General features: G+C 38.8%; 1 protein-coding gene and 1 long non-coding RNA gene across 7 annotated transcripts in view; one reads left to right on the top strand and one right to left on the bottom strand.

Moving 5' to 3' along the window:
• Positions 1-18,245, bottom strand: part of sh3pxd2aa (SH3 and PX domains 2Aa) — a 94,093-nt gene that overhangs the window by 43,491 nt on the left and 32,357 nt on the right. For all 4 annotated transcript variants that reach the window (XM_020712136.3, XM_020712191.3, XM_004065662.5 and 1 more), the window contains 3 exons: positions 13,764-13,839; positions 12,973-13,049; positions 10,288-10,379 (listed from right to left, as the gene is read on the bottom strand). In XM_020712136.3, the coding sequence (XP_020567795.1) occupies positions 10,288-10,379; positions 12,973-13,049; positions 13,764-13,839 (245 nt within the window). The remainder of the gene's footprint in view (positions 1-10,287; positions 10,380-12,972; positions 13,050-13,763; positions 13,840-18,245) is intronic.
• Positions 1-18,245, top strand: part of LOC144994903 (uncharacterized) — a 67,824-nt gene that overhangs the window by 47,114 nt on the left and 2,465 nt on the right. Inside the window, exon 5 of one of the 3 annotated variants that reach the window (XR_013658593.1) lies at positions 15,162-15,301. The exons of the other annotated variants lie outside the window; for them this stretch is intronic. This is a non-coding gene — a long non-coding RNA (uncharacterized LOC144994903). Of the gene's footprint in view, positions 1-15,161; positions 15,302-18,245 lie in introns of those variants that run through there. 3 annotated transcript variants of the gene reach the window in all.

Genomic DNA, 18,245 nt, shown 5'->3' with positions numbered 1-18,245 from the left:
TTAAAAATACCAGACTCATGTTTCACAAAGATGGACATAGCATAACCTTATTTTTATGGAATTTATTTTTCTTTTGGTTTTGAAATGACCAAAACCAAAATTCAAGACTGAATTAAAAATATGTAGGGAAAAAGTTATCAAAATAACTTAAAATCAGGTTTTGTTTCTTTTATTTTGAAAAAGTGCCCACCTCCCCTTTTAAGAGGACACTAATTTGTTTTGTTTTTAAAGGGGAGTCCATTTTCCTGCTCAGTGCCAAGTTTTTCGTAGTTTTCTGCTCATAAGCAGTAAACTGTTTTTTTTCCTGTTCATCTATTTGTATATAATTTTCTTATTTTCACTTTCAACGCCTTACATGTTATTTTTAAGGTTCAGAATTTATTTACATAAAGGATCACTGGAAGCTTTTCTCTATAAATGAGAAATACAATTTGTTTTTATCAAATTCTTCCTTAAATGTATTAGCTTGTATTTCTTTTTAAAATAACTACTTTTCACAGTCATTTTTAAATTAACTTTTTCTATCTTTTTTTATTTGACAGTTTCAGTACCTTCTACCTTTAGTTTTAGTTTTTATTTAGATACTATATGTAATTACAAATTAGAGTCAAAATCATTTAACATCACAATTTTTTCAGAAAAATAAAGGATAGTGAATATTGTCTAATATATATATATAGATATATACTCTTTAAAACAAAGTAGACTGCCTCGTTACTGCAGTCAGGCAAACAAACCCATTATCACCCACTTATTCCTGATTAGCCCCCAAACACCAAATCCATCCTCCCCCAATCCCTGGGGGGCAACAATCTCCACTGTTTAAGGAGTCCTGTGGAAGTAGCCCAACCACTCACCAATCTAACGATCACATGACTCCACCCTCCAATAATCTGATCATCTGAACGCATCTGTCCCCTAAAGGCAGCAGCCAAGGTTAAGTCTTGTTGGTATTCATGGCTAGACGGCGAGGGGCCACACCGAATGATAAAATCCAACATGACCGCTAACATGTTCCCCATGGCTTCATTATAAAACTGTAAACATTACGATGCACTGAGGACATACATTATCAACCAATCAGAACACACATTCAAAAACATGGGGGGGGGATCTGAGCAGAAAGTCGAAGTTACAACAGTTGAAACGAATCTGCTGCAACATCATGGTGATCACAGCAGGCGGAAGAAATGAGAAGACGTGTGCGGACACATTTATGAAGGGAAGCCCTGATGAGGGGGGGGGGGACCAGGGCAGGACTGAGAGCCACACCCATTCAGCTGTTACACCACCATGTGGAGATGCATCAGAGGGAGAAAAGAGGAAATGCTGTTCTATTGGGGGCAAGTTGGCTCAAAGGAAGCTATCAGTGGTTAAAGTGTGGGTAGGAGTAATATTGTTAAACTTTTAAAGAAGAACATTTGAATACAAATGGGCTTGATGACATGCTGTAATGAGTCTCTACTAAAAATTCTCAACATGCTGAAAACATTAATTGTACGCCGTATGCTAAATCTGTTTAAATTGACTTTGCTTGCTTCAGCCGGACCTTTACAGTGTGGAGGGCACAGCCAGTGTTTCTGCTGAAGGTTTCTTCCTGTTCTCCCATTTAAAGAGTCTTCCTCCCCACTGTCACCCTTTGTCTTCTCAGTACAGGGGATTAAACCAAAACCCCTTTGATGTAATCTGTTGGTCACTTCCAGATATAAGAGTTATTATAATACAGTTTGGACAACCTGGTCTTATCAAAACGATCTATGCGTCTTGCTTTTACAACTATGCTTGTAAAGTGCCGCTTTTTAAATGGACTGATTTGAATTGAACAAAAATGGAATGCAACTAGTTTTATTAATAAAATAAATGCTTAGTTACCATCTAAAGCAGCAGTCCCCAACCCCCTAGGCCACAGACCGGTATCGGGCCGCACAGAAAGAACAAATAACTTACATTACTTCCTTGACGCAGGCCAAGAAGCTCTTCTTGGTCACGCGATAGGTTACTGCTAAAAAAAACAACCCAGGAGCTAGCAAAATGAGTTAAAAACAAACGTCTTTGGGAAGTTTCTATGCCAAGGGGAACACGGCCAGCCAGGAGACAGAAGGGGAGTCTTCAACTTCCAAAAAAAAAGAAAGCTACATTTAATAAACCGTTCTTCGTTTTTGCACCATGAGTGTGGGAAGGGGAGAGGATAACAGGACCTGTGCGATGTACAATGTTGTGCGTGTCAAAACAAAAGCTTAGGGTTCGTCTTGTTAGGTTTCTGGTCCGCCGTCACCATAGCGATGCTGCAGTAATCGTCCACCTTCATCTTAAAGACCGGTCCGTGAAAACTTTATACCAGTCCGTGGCGTTGAAAAGGTTGGGGACCGCTGGTCTAAAGCACCACGGCTAAGAAGGTAAGAAAATGCCACAACTAACATTATTGTGCCAATGATAAGATTTCCATGATGTTGAATACAAAACAATAACAGAAGTGAATAAAAAATCCTAAACCAATTTTCTTTGTGTTAAATAAAAAAATAATAGAAAATTGTTGAATACTAGGAGCTAAAGAGGCTAAAAGTTTCGAACAAGCCAGATAAAAATGTAAATATGCCTGGTATTTTTTATAGAGATGAATATTTTTTAACCATTAAGCTAAATTGAATTTAGAATAAAGAATGCTTCAAACGTGACCTCAATACATATTTAACCAACATGTAAACACTAAATCAACAAAAGGAAACATCAATGACAATTCAATAGGAAACACACAATGTTAAAAACTAAATCAGCTGATAAAAATGGGAAAATATAAATAAAATAAATAACAAGCTTAAAAGTTAATTGATAAATGTTAAATTATCTGAACCAACTGATATAGCTTAAACAAACTCCCTCTTTGCAATGGTGAAAAATATTGAAAGCTAAGTTACAAATGCTAAACCAGACAAAAATATTCACTAAATGACACACAAAGTGTTTGAATTGAATTACACAGTTATAAGTTTCAATTTTTCCTCCCACACCTGGTTGTGAACAATAATGTTGTGGTGCATCTTATCAAGGCTTATCATGAACTTAAATCAGATGTTACACAACTAAAATGCTGGAATGTTGAAGTAACACAACAAAGCTGCATCCATTTCAGTCCAGCAGCATCTGCACTGCATGAGTCACACTCTGCAATCTGATTTCTAAAAATGGGGTTTGGCTGTGAGCTAACAACAGATACTGAATCCAGAACAGGGATCATTAAGTCCACCACCTGTTCCTGCTCTCTCAACACATTTAATAAAAACTCCCAGGACTCTTTGGTGGACATTTGGGATGAGTCCGTGTGGTAAAACCAAATGTGGTGTGGCACATTTGTTCTAAATGAGTTCAAAACAATTGTAAATGCTTTATTTTAAATGAGAGAAAAACACATTGAAAAAAGTCTTTGGGACACTTTTAACCCTCGCTTGTTGATCTACCATAACTGTTCAACCATTTCACGATTCACGCTGTTTGACCATGCAAGCAGCGTGAATCGGCTGATTCTAACACAGAGAAAAAGCCGCTTTGCACTGAAATCCAGCACACTAACACATTACTAACAGAAACTGTGTTTCTCAGCCGCAGAATCAGCTGATTTATGTTGATTGATTTACTACTTTTAAGTATTCCATGTTGATGCAAAGGGTTAATACCAGAGCTTAAGTTCCAGTGTGATGTTCTTTGACTACTGTAACTCTTTAATTGTTTATGCAATGAATGTATTTCCAATAGGTTCTGAAGCAGAATAGATATGCAATCGACATAACCAGCAGAAAGAGCATGTTATTTTGCCATTGACGGTGATGGCTGCAGTGTTAAAGGGTTAAACTGGTATACGGAAAATCAAGACTTTCAAAACTTTATTTTTTCAATAATATAAAGTTTAAACGACTATAAAGGTTTGCTCATTTGTGTTTGTATGCTTATAAATCTATCAGAGAAGTTAAACATATTTTAGATTAGTTTGTCCTCGTAGAGAAGCTGTGTTTCTGCAGGCTTAGTCCTCTGACATTTAAAAAAAATTCTGTCTTTTTATTAAGTATTTTAAGAAAAGTAGTGAAGTTGATCAAAAAGATAAGATCCAACTGAAAGAATGCTGGATTTTAGAGACAATAAGCTGTTTGACTGCACAGATGAGACAGCAGTTTCCTGAATAGATGCAGCTGCAGTACCTTCCTCTGCAGGCAGGGGTCGTTACAGGACAAACGGATCTGCTTTCAGATCGCTGACAGACAGGCAGTCTGAACATTTTCAGTGTGGAGTCACAGTCTGCTGACATGTGACTCCTGACTCCTGCAACAAGCGTTCATGGCGAATAGGTTGTGTTTCCAAACAAGACATCACAGCTCCTGCCTCCTCAATAAAACCATTTTTAAGCGAACCGCCGGCTTTCCCCTCCTCATGTTTATGGGCCCCTCCTCCTCTCCCAAGAGGACCGTTCCTTCCCCCTCATTTTCCAAGAAGTGATGAAGTGCATGTTTCATCACCCTGGTTGCTCCAGCTGTCACAGCCCGCTCTATGCTTCATGCTCTGTTACAGACTCCCAGAGCGGCTGCTAGAAACACACTGAGTGGATCCCTGTAAGCGAGACTCATCCACACACGAGACACAAACAAAGCAGCGACTGCGAGATGCACACCAAGAACCCGGAACAACGTCCCCTCTTTAGTTTTCTTGTTCTTCTGCTGCTCTTTGAGCACCAACACATTTAGTCATCCCTGCATTAACTCAGATCACCAACAGATACAGAGTTAGACTCCATCGTGACAGGGATGTTCAAACAGATGCTTTGGAATTATTTTATACTGAAAGACCATTTAACTCCATCAATGCATCAATGCTTTCAGATGGTTGGGAACAGGAAGTTAAAGCTGAGAAGTGCAGGATTTATTAATGAAGACATTAGTTAGGAGGAAGAAAACTCCTGGTGGCAGACAATTTTCATCAAGGCAGAGGTTGTTTTTTGTTATCAATATCACAATGTTTAACTTTATTAAAGATGATATAAATGCATGTTTCTATGTTGGAAAAAGCGGCAGTAGCTTCAAAAGAAAAATTATAATTTTTCAGTTCAAATTGACAGTTGACATTGGTGGTTTGGGGTGAAGGTTTTACACAGAGAGAGGAACCCACTCATTTCTGTATTTAAACATTTAGTCCTGATCTTTTTAAGAAACCTTCACATTGTTCTTTAACAGATGAGCAAAAAAAGCATGGTTTTCACTCATATAATGCAAGGTGCACACTGTCTAAGTCTGAGTTCCGTCACTACTCACTACATAGTGCACCGTATAGTGCGTTTGCCATATTGTAGTGCTGTCCGCATTAACAATTCCAAAATCCAAAACCCTAGAAATGTCCTAAAAGTCTCTGCAAAAAACCAGTGTGCATTAATGCTCACTAGATTGGTGAATATAGACCACAATGCATTGCATTTGGACAATTTTTGCTGGGAAAAAAACCTTTTTAAAGGTACTTTTTTTAAATAAAACATAGTTTTCATCTTCAGAACTCAGTGGATTCATAAATAGCTGTTGTAAAACCCTCATTGATTAGATGTTCGCTCAGTGAAATCGGTGACGTCATATTTCCCATAACAACAAAAAAGTAGTGAGCATGGTGTCTGAATAGCTTTTACAATTCAGGGCACTACATAGTCCCGCACTACATAGTTTTTTAGTAGTTGGATCAGGGTGGGAATTCACTGACTGCAGTCATTCTGACTGGCAGTATGGTGTGCCGTTTTTGACTTTCGACACTGTTTTACATTCACACCATCCAGCCTTTCAGTCGCTATGGAAATGGTAAAGTGAAGGAATCAACAATATATACATTATTTGGTGAAAACAGTCAGAAAGGCTGAGAAGAAATCACAATCAGCTGTGAATTAGAGACGATGTATTATTGATAGCTGATGATCATAAGAGCATGCTAATGCTAATAATCAACAATGCAGACATTAGCTTTCTGCTAATGAATAAATTAAGAATAAACCGCAGATTAGATGTTGCAAACTCAATTGCTGGATGTTAACATAGTATGGACAGTGGAGATTATGTTGGGAGCACATTAGCTAACTAGAATTCCTATACAATTTTACAGCATACTGTATTAGCCCTTTAACACCATAGCTGTAGCTGCAGTGTTGATGTTCTTTGAATTACTGTAACTCTTCAGCCGTTTACTCAATTATGCCATTTGAACAGATTCTGAAGCTGAGAAAATGAAATTAAAAAAACTCTCCGGGTCCGAGTCTTAGCGGCTGGGTAGCTCGGTTGGTAAGGTGAGAGGCTACAATGCAGGAATCCAGGGTTCGATTCCCGGAGGGGTATAAACAATGGTACTGGGTCAATTACCATATCAATGGCGAGCAATGAACATCACCCAGTGAGGGCCCTTAGGTAAGGCCCTTAACGCTACTACTTAACGTTAGGCTGCAGCTCACTGCTCCCCCAGGGGATGGGTCAAAATGCGGAGAAGAATTTCCCCATTGTGGGATCAATAAAGTATCAATAATATCTTACAGCCCTCACAACCCCAACCTAACCTTAGCAGTTCAACAAAAATGGCGAACAATATTGGAGCTACCCAGCTGTACATTTTGAGCCAGCCAGTTCAGATGAGAAGAACAATTTGTCTGCAAGTGAATGCATCCGAATGGAGTGGAGCAGGGAGCTTATGACCTACCGACTATAGTTTGTATGTAGAAAATACAAGCTTTTTCTAACTGCATTTCTTTATCTCCTGATTCACGACTTGTGTAAAGAAATACTCAGAAATGAAATTTTGGCTTAATTTCTTTTATACATGACCTCCATCATCCGATAAATCCAACAAGAACATTTTAAAAAAACGAAAAGGTAAATTTTTGTTGGAGTGGAGCTTAACATGAAACTATGACAGCTGTTGATGCAAATATGCATCAAACCACTTCTACTCCAAACTTAACTTAATTTAGCATCCACTTGAAACCAAAAACATGACTGCCCTTTTTTTTTCTGTAGCTGGTAATAAATTCAGGCATCAAGGGTTTAGTTGTGTAACTAGTGGAGTTACGGTAGTTTGTGTTACTTTGTGTCATGGGTAACAGCTCCAGAACAAAAGAGTTTGACTCCAACTAGAAAAGGTGCTAAGGAGATAAAATATCAACAAAAACTTTGAAATACTTACTTAATACTTAATAGCTTAATAGCTGCAGAGAACCTGACTGTTGCATTAGTTTAACCCAGTTACATTCTGCTTTATTTTGAATATGCATCATACTCGGTAAAGGATGGATGGTCAGTAGATGATTTTTTTTTTTGTTTTTTCTTCTTAACCTTTTATATCCAATATTTTAAAGCTTTCAGCTGCCTCTGCGTGTGATTATATTTTAACATCAGCGTTTCTATGAATAGTATCTTCTAATTTCTTCTTCTTTTTCCATTTTATCGAGTATTTGTCAAACCAAGTTACATTTCCCCCATTTCTTTACTTCAAATAATGAAGTTAGATTAAAGGCTTCTTTATATACCACTGGTATTGCTCATTCAGATATGGAGCATTTAAAATAAAAATGTTATTGAGAAAAAGACCCCCAGAGATTAAAATGAGGCGAGCTGTGGGTCTATTAATGTTCTTTTCAGTGTGCTGTTCAATTCCTCTCCTTGTGAATTCCTTGCTTAAAGGAGAACTCCCGAGGTTTTTAATGTTCAGACCGTTTTGCATCGGTCTGTAACCCCAGCAGCATTTATCTGGGGAAACTACTTCAATCAAAGTTCATTTTATTAGATGTCATTATTTAGGAAGGATGTCTATAACACTTCAGTATGGCTTTGATTGGTTAACTATTTTGCTCAGCATCTCTTAAACAAATCCAGCAATTTTTCTAAAATAGCCATAAAACCCACATTTTGAGGCCCTTCTGAGGAAAATCTAGAGAGAAGCATCTCTAATGAAGGTCTGGAGAAAGAGTTTCACAGGTCTTCAGATGTTTGGTCACTGGTGCTTTCTCATTAACAGAACCATGTAACCTTGAAGGTTCTTTATTAACCGTAAATCTCTTTATGCAAATCCGGTGTCATATGAGCCGATGTAAATCAACAGTTTTCAATAAGTATGGAGCCGCAGACGAGGAGACCGTCACATCCGTCTCCTGCACCTCCTGACAGAGAGATGAATGTCATTTCTTTATGCAACTACATGAGGTGAAGAGCAGGAACCAGAAGATAAACTGGAGAGTGGCAATAAAAAGAGATGAGGAGGGAGGCTGGATGAAGAACGGTGAGGACAGACACCTTCAGAGAAAAGGACCTCCAGGACTCAGGTTTTCTTTACAGAGGATCAGAAAGAGTTTGAGTAATTTACTTAATCAGCAGGATCACTTGTTAAATGTTTTGAACAAAATTGCAGGTTGTTTTTAACTTCTAAATATTTATTTATACTTATTATAGAGAATAAACATTTTGTTTTAGTCCGACTGTTGTATTTGTTACTGAAGCTACATTAAAAATATCAGTTTTAAATTGTCTAAACCAAATATCAAGGCTCTGAATTAAGCACTAGTGTTTAGCTGAAGGTAACTTTTTAAACCGATTCTATTAAACACAACAGCAGCAATAGGACTCAGTAAAACTTCCAGTTTCTTCTTTACAGCAACGACCTTTTGAGGACGGATAGCCTCACAGCAACAGAGAGGAAAGAAAATGATGTAATCCAAAAAAAGTACTATAGACATAAAGGATGCATAAATCGATCGAACACTTAGACAAACAGCAATTTCCATTAAAAACCACAAACATGAGCAATCTAAACTTTGTCTGTTTCTATTCGTGTTGTCTCTACTGACATTGACTTTTTATGCACATGTCACGTAAACAAAAAGATGTCCAATTACAAGCTTGCTTCTAACAAGTCGGGTCAATTGCAATTGGCTCTAGGTGAACTACAGTGAGGAATGTGTGTTCAGTAAACATATGACTCTTATTTTTTTACAGACTTCAAACAATACCTAAATAAATGAATATGACCCTTTTATTTAACCACAAATAAGAAAAGTCTAAAAGACCCAAAAGGGCAGGTTTTTATGTTTGAAGTTGTTCTGGCAAAGACATTTTGTTTTAGTTAAAATAAAAACTGCCTGTCGGGGGGAAGAAAAGAATTTCTCTGTTAAGGCATTTTTGTTTATAGTTTTAAATACCAAATGAATAATAAATATCTAAATTGTATCCATTTAGGTGAAAGAATTGGACTGTAGTTGAATCTATTATTGATTGAATTCATGGAACACTTACTGAGATGGGTATCGAATCATTTGAGAGGAAAAAAAAGATATAGAATTCTACAAAGCCAGATTTTATTCCCCGTTTGAGTTTAGTTCAGTTTTTCTAAAAAGCACCAATTCAGAAGAGATGTCCTAAGGTCCATAGAAATGACAGACACAAAATCGAGTAAAACCAAGAGGATTTACAATTACTATAACCCAACAAAATCCACACCCTTTTACCAAAACCAAAATATTCCAGAGAGAAAACAGGAACTCTGTGGAAAGTGTGCCTGAAGAATGCTTTACCTGTATCCTGCAGCCAAGACAACCACATGCAGGAAATCATACCTTCATTATTGACCAGGTCTGTTTGATTGGTTTTATTTTCATAAAAATTCTGTTCAACAGTCACAAACAAACTTTTATTTACATTCACATTTAATTCCCTACTTTTGAGAGTTTCAAGACTTTTCTGTGATCATGGTGGGTTTCCTTTTCTCAACAGAGGGGAACCAATAATGACGATTCTAAAACGTCTAATTGACCACATGAAAGAATGTTTGAGAGTAAAATAGGGCAGAAAAATGTCATTCAAATGGAGATATATCGACGTCCCTACAGGCAACTTTAGATCAAATGGTCTACAGACAAGCCTTTTCAGGATCGTGTCTGGATTTCTAGATGTTTGGCAGAAAGGAGGTGACGTCATCCTGGAGATGTTTCTCCAATATCAGCTTTGAGTTTCTGTCCACACGTTGCTCCTGACAGACTTCACTCGTGTTGCCAGGCAACAAACTCAACACTCCAAATCATTTTTCCTCAAAACATTTATCTTGCAAAAGTGTCAGATCCATTGAGGCACAAACAGATCGGCTTAGGGAGATTTTTTTTTTTTGCAGCTTTTACTTCAATTGTTTAAACTCCCAATGAGGTTTGATGAATTATCTATATTTTATGATTTTGAGTGAAAACATAAAACCGTGGAAATTTGGCGAGTATATGCAGATGTGTGGTGTGAGACTCACTCCACGGGGGGGTTGATGTCATCAGGCTTTGTCTCGAAGAAACGCAGGACCTCTTCGCTCTGAGAGATCAGAGGGGGGAGTCGCACCAGAGCCTGCAGAGACAACCAAACCAAGCGGTTATATTCTGCTGCCTTGGAAAGAGGTGATCTGATTCCAAACGCTTGTATGTGCTCTTCAAAGCCCAACAACAGTCTAAGAAGATCACATGTCAGTCCAAGCATCTATATTTAATGAGCGGCTGCAGCAGCACCGAGGCGCTGGACCGTGAACACAAAATGAGGCAGTGGTCTTTGATTTAAATCGACAAGCCGCTTCATATTTCAATCACAGGATATCGCTGGGGGGGGGGGGGGGGGGGGGAGGAGCGACTGTGGCCCAACAGGCCACATCACGCCATGCAGCCACAGCTGGCTGCAATTTACACAGTGCAGAGTCTGTGAGAACGCTGGATACTGAGTCCAGCTGGCTGTTGTTTGGCCTCACGGGCCGGAAGCAGGAAGTAAACAGTGCAGGAAGCTGCTGAAGTACTTGAGTGCAGTTTTGACTGATGAACCTTCAGATACGAACAGTTCTTTTCTCAACCCTCGCCTTCAGGGACCTACAAAACCACACCCACCTTTGTCCGGGTATTTAGTTTAAAGACCCACTCCGATCATCTTTTGATTTACTTTAAACGCGTTTTCAGTGGTCTTTTAGTAAGGATTATTCAGTCGTTTCTGCAGAGTGACAGGAGTTCATTACAAATTCTTCACCTATCACTAAGCTCTCTGTTTCCACTGTCTCACACTAGCTTACAGCCCCTCACATCCCCAACCTAACCTTAGGCGGTGCAACAAAAATGGTGAGCTCGTATCCAGTATCCAGCTCGGACAAGTAAAGGCCCGTACACACCGGGACGAATATTCGCCAGGCGTTATTCGCCAGCGTTTTTCGCCACGTTTTTTGTGTTCACACCCAGGCGATTTTCGCTGACGATGAGCCGAGCGAACATGCAATTTCCTTCCCTGACATTAGATGGCGCTTAATGTAAACAGAAATACTCCTGTACACTATGTGGCGCTGCGCAACTTTACGCTTCTTAAAGTCGCTTTACCCTCAGAAGAAGAGAGCAAGTATTTACGCGCTTGTCAGAATAATACAAAGAAAACATGAATATTTCAAGCACCAGTTGCTCCAACTGGTACTTGGTTCGGGGATATTTTAGAATGTCCGTCATTATTTCTTCGCGGCAGTGTAGACGCTACTTGGCGTCTATCTCTTCGCTGGTATGTGTGCTCACCAAGGCAGTTTTGTGTTTGAGCGCCCCCAAGTTGTGTTTTACTGTAACTTCAGAAGCTCCAGACACGTGCGCAAAAGCGTCATTCTCATTGGTCGAATAGATTTCGACGCGACGCGTCAAAGAAAAAAAACAAACCCGAGGCGTTTTTTTTTTTCGACGCTTTGACGCGTGGCGTTTTTTCGCGTCGGTGTGCACACTCTCATTGGTGCCCTTTGTTTAGTCACGAGGCGTTAAACGTCGGCGAAAATCGCCGGCGAAATTCGTCCCGGTGTGAACGGGCCTTAAAACAAAGACGTACAGGAATCTATTTGTCTGCAAGTTGATGCATCAGAATGGAGCGGAGCTGGACACTTGTGGCCCCGCCCAGTGTATTTTCTGTGTAACAAATATGATCTTTTTCAAACGCTCCTGATACACAACAATTTGTATAAAGAAATAATCAGAAATCCAATTTTGAGCTTAATTTTCTTTATATATGTCCACCATCATGAGAAAAACACCACAGGAACATGTTAAAAACACCAATATACCGTATTTTCCGGACTATAAGTCGCACCGGAGTATAAGTCGCACCAGCCCAAAAATGCATTATAAAGTAGAAAAAAACACAGATAAGTCGCACTGGACTATAAGTCGCATTTTAACTTTCACAACCTTATATGACACAATCATAGCAGACTGTTTATCTAATAATTTCACAGGAATTTTTTCTCAAACTTATTTATTTATTCTTTTCATGAAGCATCATTGGCTAACTAATACTCTGTTTTCATCCTGTATTTGTAGAAACAGTTTTCACTTTTATTGCATTTCTGAATCTATGAAATCATTGGAAAATAGAATATTATGTTCTTAGCCTTCAAGATCTTACTGTATAAAAAAGTTTGCTGATTCTCTGAGTCACTTAACATACCTCATACATCAAATTGACCCAGGAACATCATCTCTGTTCCTCACAAATGAACATAACAGGAGGGTTAACGATGTATTTATTTCAAATTATTTCTAATATAAGTCGCACCCCTTGCCAAACTATGAAAAAAAGTGCGACTTATAGTCCGGAAAATACGGTACATGATTTGATCAGAGAATTAGAGTTTTCATTACTTATTAAATTTGCTTTTTTTATTGCTTTGAGTTTTTCACTTTAACAGTACCAGGATGTTTGACTGTTTGCATAAAATCACTATAAATATTTAAAAACGAGCATCACATGATGGAAAAATTACAATCAATATAAAGACAAATTTTTTTTATCGTAAAAAAATGAGTTTAGAGAAATCGGTGTTTTTCATTTTCTAGGAGTTTCTTTGAGCATCATGTCATGTTTTGAAGCATCGTGACCCTCAACAGCTCACAGGCTTGCTCAGAGTCTGTGGTGTTCGGGGAATGTTTGCAGTGTTTACCCGGCAGTAGTCATCGATGAAACGCAGCCGCTTCATGGCCACGTCTCGCACATGACTCCTCCGGAACAGGATTTTGCCTGGAGGGAAGAAACGCAAAATTTAGGATTGATGGGGACGATAAGGACAGGTGTGATGCTGGGAGAAAAAAATGAAGGAGAGTACCAACCCCGGTCCCTTCAGCTTTACGGGGCTTTTTATCAATTATATATAAAATACACACACACACATTGTATCACTGCACAGTACTGGCATCTTCTGGTTCATAGAAGAACAACAAGACACTATTTATAAGATAAGAATATGGCTTAAAATTCCCCCTAATAGAATAGAAAGTGGATGATTTTGACTCAGTTACTTTCTAGACACAACTGGAGATACTGAGATCTACAGGATCAACACAATATCTGCAGCAGATACTGAGCTGCCATAAATATACCATTATTCACTGCCATCACTGCACTGTAGGACACCAACACTAAATGTCAGCTATGAGTGTGTGCATGTGAGAGACACACATCCACATGTAACATCCCTCAGATGAACATGTCAACACAAACTCTAAGAAATAACCCAAACTAAATGTAGAGCAGGCAAACAGGGAAGATCAACACAAATGAGACTGAGAGACGCACACACTGCCTTGTCAGCAGTAACACATACTTCACTAAACGCGCACCCATAAAATGCGGGCATCAGCAGCCAGCTCATATTGACGACCCACGAGTGCCAGTCATGCATTTTTTATACTGAAGGCTGTTGAGATAATGGCAGCTTCAGGACCTGGCTATTACCTGGAAGAAAAGGGATGATCCTCTTCTTTGGGTCTTTTTGCCCTCCCTCGATTGGGAACTTGTCTAGTATCTGCATCTGTTGGAAGAAAAGAAAACAACCTTTAGAGGATGATTCAACACTTTGAAGCTTAGCTGCTTTATTTTGGAGCTGGACATTAGCAAAAAGATCAATATTGATTCTTTTATCTTCACAAAAACATAAATATGATCATTGGCTCTAATTAGACCCAATATGTAAAACGTGTTTCATTATCTTCTGAAATACTCAAACAAATTTTAGTCTGAACAGATAAGAGAACCACATAGAAGATACTAGCTATAGAGGCTTCCAAGGTCAAGAGAAGCACGAGTTTATGCTCCAATAATATCTGTAAAAACAAAAACCTTATGACAGATCTTCTGTCGTTTTATTCAACTATTAATGTGAAAGAAAAAATCCCAAAACAATAACACTAACGGTAAATTAGAGCTAGCTTTATGAAAATGCTAACACCAGACAGCTACAACAACAGAACAGCGACAATAGTAACACACTTTTAGATGATTCCAATAAAACTGTGACAGAAAATGATGGATTTATAGTCTGCTGTAAAATCCTGTTCTGATCCCAGACAGACAAAAAAATTAGGAGTTTTACAAATACAAAAAAAAAGAAAAAAAGCTTAATATTAAGGTTAAGTCTAATGAAGAATAACCTTTTAATAAAATCTGGTAAAACAAAAATGTCACATGTGACGAACAAAGCAGCAACTAAGGAAACATAAAAATGACAGCGAGTTTGGAACGTGAAAATGTAACTATAAAAGTTAAGCTAATCCATAATTATTTCAAATCTAAAAACAAGATTTACTAAGAAAGTGAAAACCAATAAATGATAAAATGTTTTCAAGAAGAAAAAAAAGCTAAACCATAATGATTTAGAAGAATTTAGAAATATTACTTATAATTTATCTAAAATAGATGAATCCTTCAGTATGAATGGAAGAAAACATTTAAAAGAAGAGCCGCACCCTGTTAGTCCGCACAAAATGTAAGATAAACGTCAATTTGTTATACCATAAGAATCCTTAATGTTGTTATCATGCAATACCTTTAACTAAACAAGAAAAAACGTTTACTTTTGCCTTGACTGTTTCTGGTTGGATACAGTTTATAGTTAGAAATTTTGAATGTTGCAGCAATGTAAAGATTTGCGTTTCATATTTTATGGGCATCCAGTGAAAACAACCAACCACATCCGTGTGGACGTGAAAAGGACGGAGAAGCTGAAGCTCGACCCATTTTCCTCAGGTCCAGGTGGTGTGAACCAAACTGACCCACTTGGAGCAGTTCACCCATCCTAACAGTCTGTGAAGCCTGCTGAGGCTAAAAGTAACTCTTTCCTGTTGCGGCTGACAGATTCCTGGCAGCAGAAAGCTCCTGAAATCACGGATCAGCCGGACAGGAGAGGGTGAGAACAGCTGGGGGATCCAGTGACACATTCTGCTGCTCCACCACTCTCCTCCATGGAGGAAATGCATGAGCGCACAAGACATGCTTCCTCGTAAAGACGGACCGCCGGACCAGGTGGTGACACTCACTCCCGTGATGGCAAGATTTGAAAGAAGAAATAAATAAAAAACAACATTCATGCCACAGCGTTGCTCCACTTCGCCGACTTCACTGTCTCCTTGGTAACCAGCTCAGGGAGAGTGTGGAGAAGAGTTGTGAGGAGACCTGATTGGATGATGCTGAGCAGCTCTGGACCACTGGTGGAAAACTGAAAGTAAAAGCATCTTTCTTTCTGTCGAGTCAAACTGCACGCGGGTTTCGGTGATGTAATGCTTCCTGAGTGTTCAGTTTCACAAGAAAATACAGTTTGGAATGAGATTGAATGATTTTTTTTAACACTAAAATAAAAAAGCTAAATGAACAACCAATATGACTTATAACTTCCTGAATGGGTACTTCAGGAGACTTCGAAGGCTGGTTATTGTTTTATTTTGAATGGGACAGCTGTAGCGAAAATTTGTCAAAACCATTTAACCTCCGAACTTGCAATGTCCAGAACAGACAGACTTCAGTGACCCTGTGATCCTTTTCAGCCAGATCAGTTCACCAAGTAACCACTGAGTGGCTTTTCGATTTAATTAAATTCAGGTCATTTAGCGCCAATTCACAAATGTGGTTGTCCAAAGGTGCTACACATAGAAAGAAGGAACTGGTTGTTAAACCAGATTCAGTCCAAATTATTCCAAAAGAATCGCTTCAGTCTTAAACAAATGTGTATGAAAATCAGAAATATCTGCAGAAACGTTCACTTGAATTTAGAACAAAGAACTTGAATCCTGAACCAACAACATCTCAGTGGACTGAGCCTTTAAGTGATCCGCCCTAATAATACAGATCACCATATTAATGAAGCAGATGCTCATTGGACCAAGTGAGCGGCTGCTGCTGTACTTCAATTTGTAAACAGGAAACTGCACAGAGGAGGAAGACGTCCTCAAGAGAATTATGGGAATCATTCTGCTGAAGGTTGTGTAGTAAATTCTTCTATAGAATGAGGGAAATATTGTGAGTAAATTGACCTGCAGAATCTGAAAACAAATTCTGCTGATCGTCTCTCTTCAGAGTCAGTGTTGGGTTTAGTCAGAGTTCATCAGTTGGAGAGAAAAAGTCTCAGTTTGGTCACAGTAACTTGAAATTTGAGGAACAACAGGGGAGTGAAGCTCCACTGCTAAGAATAGAGGCTCTATATCAGGAGCTGTGAGAGCCGGTCGGTCTGTCGGGGAAGCCACACTGCTTCATTACTGTGCGGCAGATTGATCCTCACTTCCTGTAGAGGATCATGTGATCGTGTGGGTTTACCCCGGGCTTTGCCGTTGTGGAACAGAGAGGAATAAACACAAATGCGCTGAAGCTCCTTAAGAACTCATGACCAACATAACAGGACCAACATGTGATATTCTCGCCGTCACTAAGGTGACAGAGTTTACATCCAAGACATTGTCGGATCCTGCTAAAGAAAATGTTGAAGTTCAGGATCAGACCTGGAAATGGTTCACCCAGTGTGACTTTCATGCCATCAACTGGTGGGGGTTTCTTTGTCAACCTCAGCTTTGTGGCCTCCTGTGAACTTTAGGCTCCAGAGACAAACTGAGTAAAAAAAAAAACATCCACTTGTAGGCAGATAGATCCATGTACGTCTTTGTTTTCCTCAAATGAGCTGAAATCTCTCCGAAAACTGAACAGATGGATAGCTCCAATATTGCTCGCCATTTTTGTTGCACTGTTAATGTTAGGTTGGGAGTGGGAAGGGCTGTAAGCTAGTGGGAGAGCATAAACAAAGGGATGATGGGAAACAAGAATCGGCTTACTCCGCACCAACAGTCTCGCCCAAACGTCTAATGAACTCCCGTATCTCTATAGAAACTATGTCCTATTCTTTGATTTTGGCTAAAAACTGCATCATGATCATTAAAAGACCACTGGGAACACTTTGAAAATAGATCAAAAGATGATCGGAGTGGGACAGTTTATTTACTTTTCATCTATTAATTGCCACAGATGTGTCCTCGCCCTAAATTACTCTCTCAGAATACATCATCATGCAGTTTTCTGCTGTGTGGCCATCATGTCTCGGTTTGTCCTCAATGTTTATGTGGGTCAGTTTTAGCCACGCTTTAGCCCACCTGCCTCTGGTGTTCTGCATGAAGATCCTAAAAACCCACTTATGACTGATGCATTCAGGTTTAAATTACTGCACAAAAGAAAATTCTGCTTTTTCTGGCAATGTAATCACAGGTTAAGCTTAACCCTTAAACACCAGAGCCATCTTCGGCGACAATAACACACTTTTTATACTACCGTCATTTTTTTTTACTATGCTGATTTACGTTGATTGCGTAAACACTTCACTACTGTAAAGTGTTGCATATCAGCGCATGGCTCCTTTTGTCAGCTTTAGAATCCATTGGAATTACGTTAACTGTTAACGATAATTAAAAGAACCATAGCTTCAGCTTTAAAGGATAAAACGTGGATGAGAAGTTCCATTTTGTATTCAAATGGCAGCCTATGTGAATGTAAAGCTCCAAAGCAACCAAACCTTTTTTTAATGTTTTGAGTTGATACATTTTTTCTTTACCTGGAAGTACAATTACCAATTTACAGTAGCAACCCATTTTTACAATTGCCACCGTGCAAAAATAATCTGTACAGAATAAGGATTTGTCTTTGTTCTGAGGCTTCATCTTCATCCTGACTTTGTAAAACCTTTAACCACTAATAAAAAAATTACCATAAAACATAACGTCCCAGACGGATCAATACGTCTTCTGGATTCTGGCCTCAGGTGATCTATTAACGAAAAGCATTCATGTTAGAATTTTATTTTAATTAGTTTTGTTTCTGATCCACAGAGTTACATAGATTGCCAGTTTTGGACTAAGACAACATTTTTTTTAAAAAATTCAACCAGTAAAAGCAACCCCCCACCTC

Source organism: Oryzias latipes, chromosome 1 (assembly GCF_053564925.1).
Source record: "Oryzias latipes strain Hd-rR chromosome 1, Olatipes_Hd-rR_3.1".
NCBI lineage: Eukaryota > Metazoa > Chordata > Actinopteri > Beloniformes > Adrianichthyidae > Oryzias > Oryzias latipes.
This window is presented reverse-complemented; position numbering and strand designations above follow the sequence as displayed.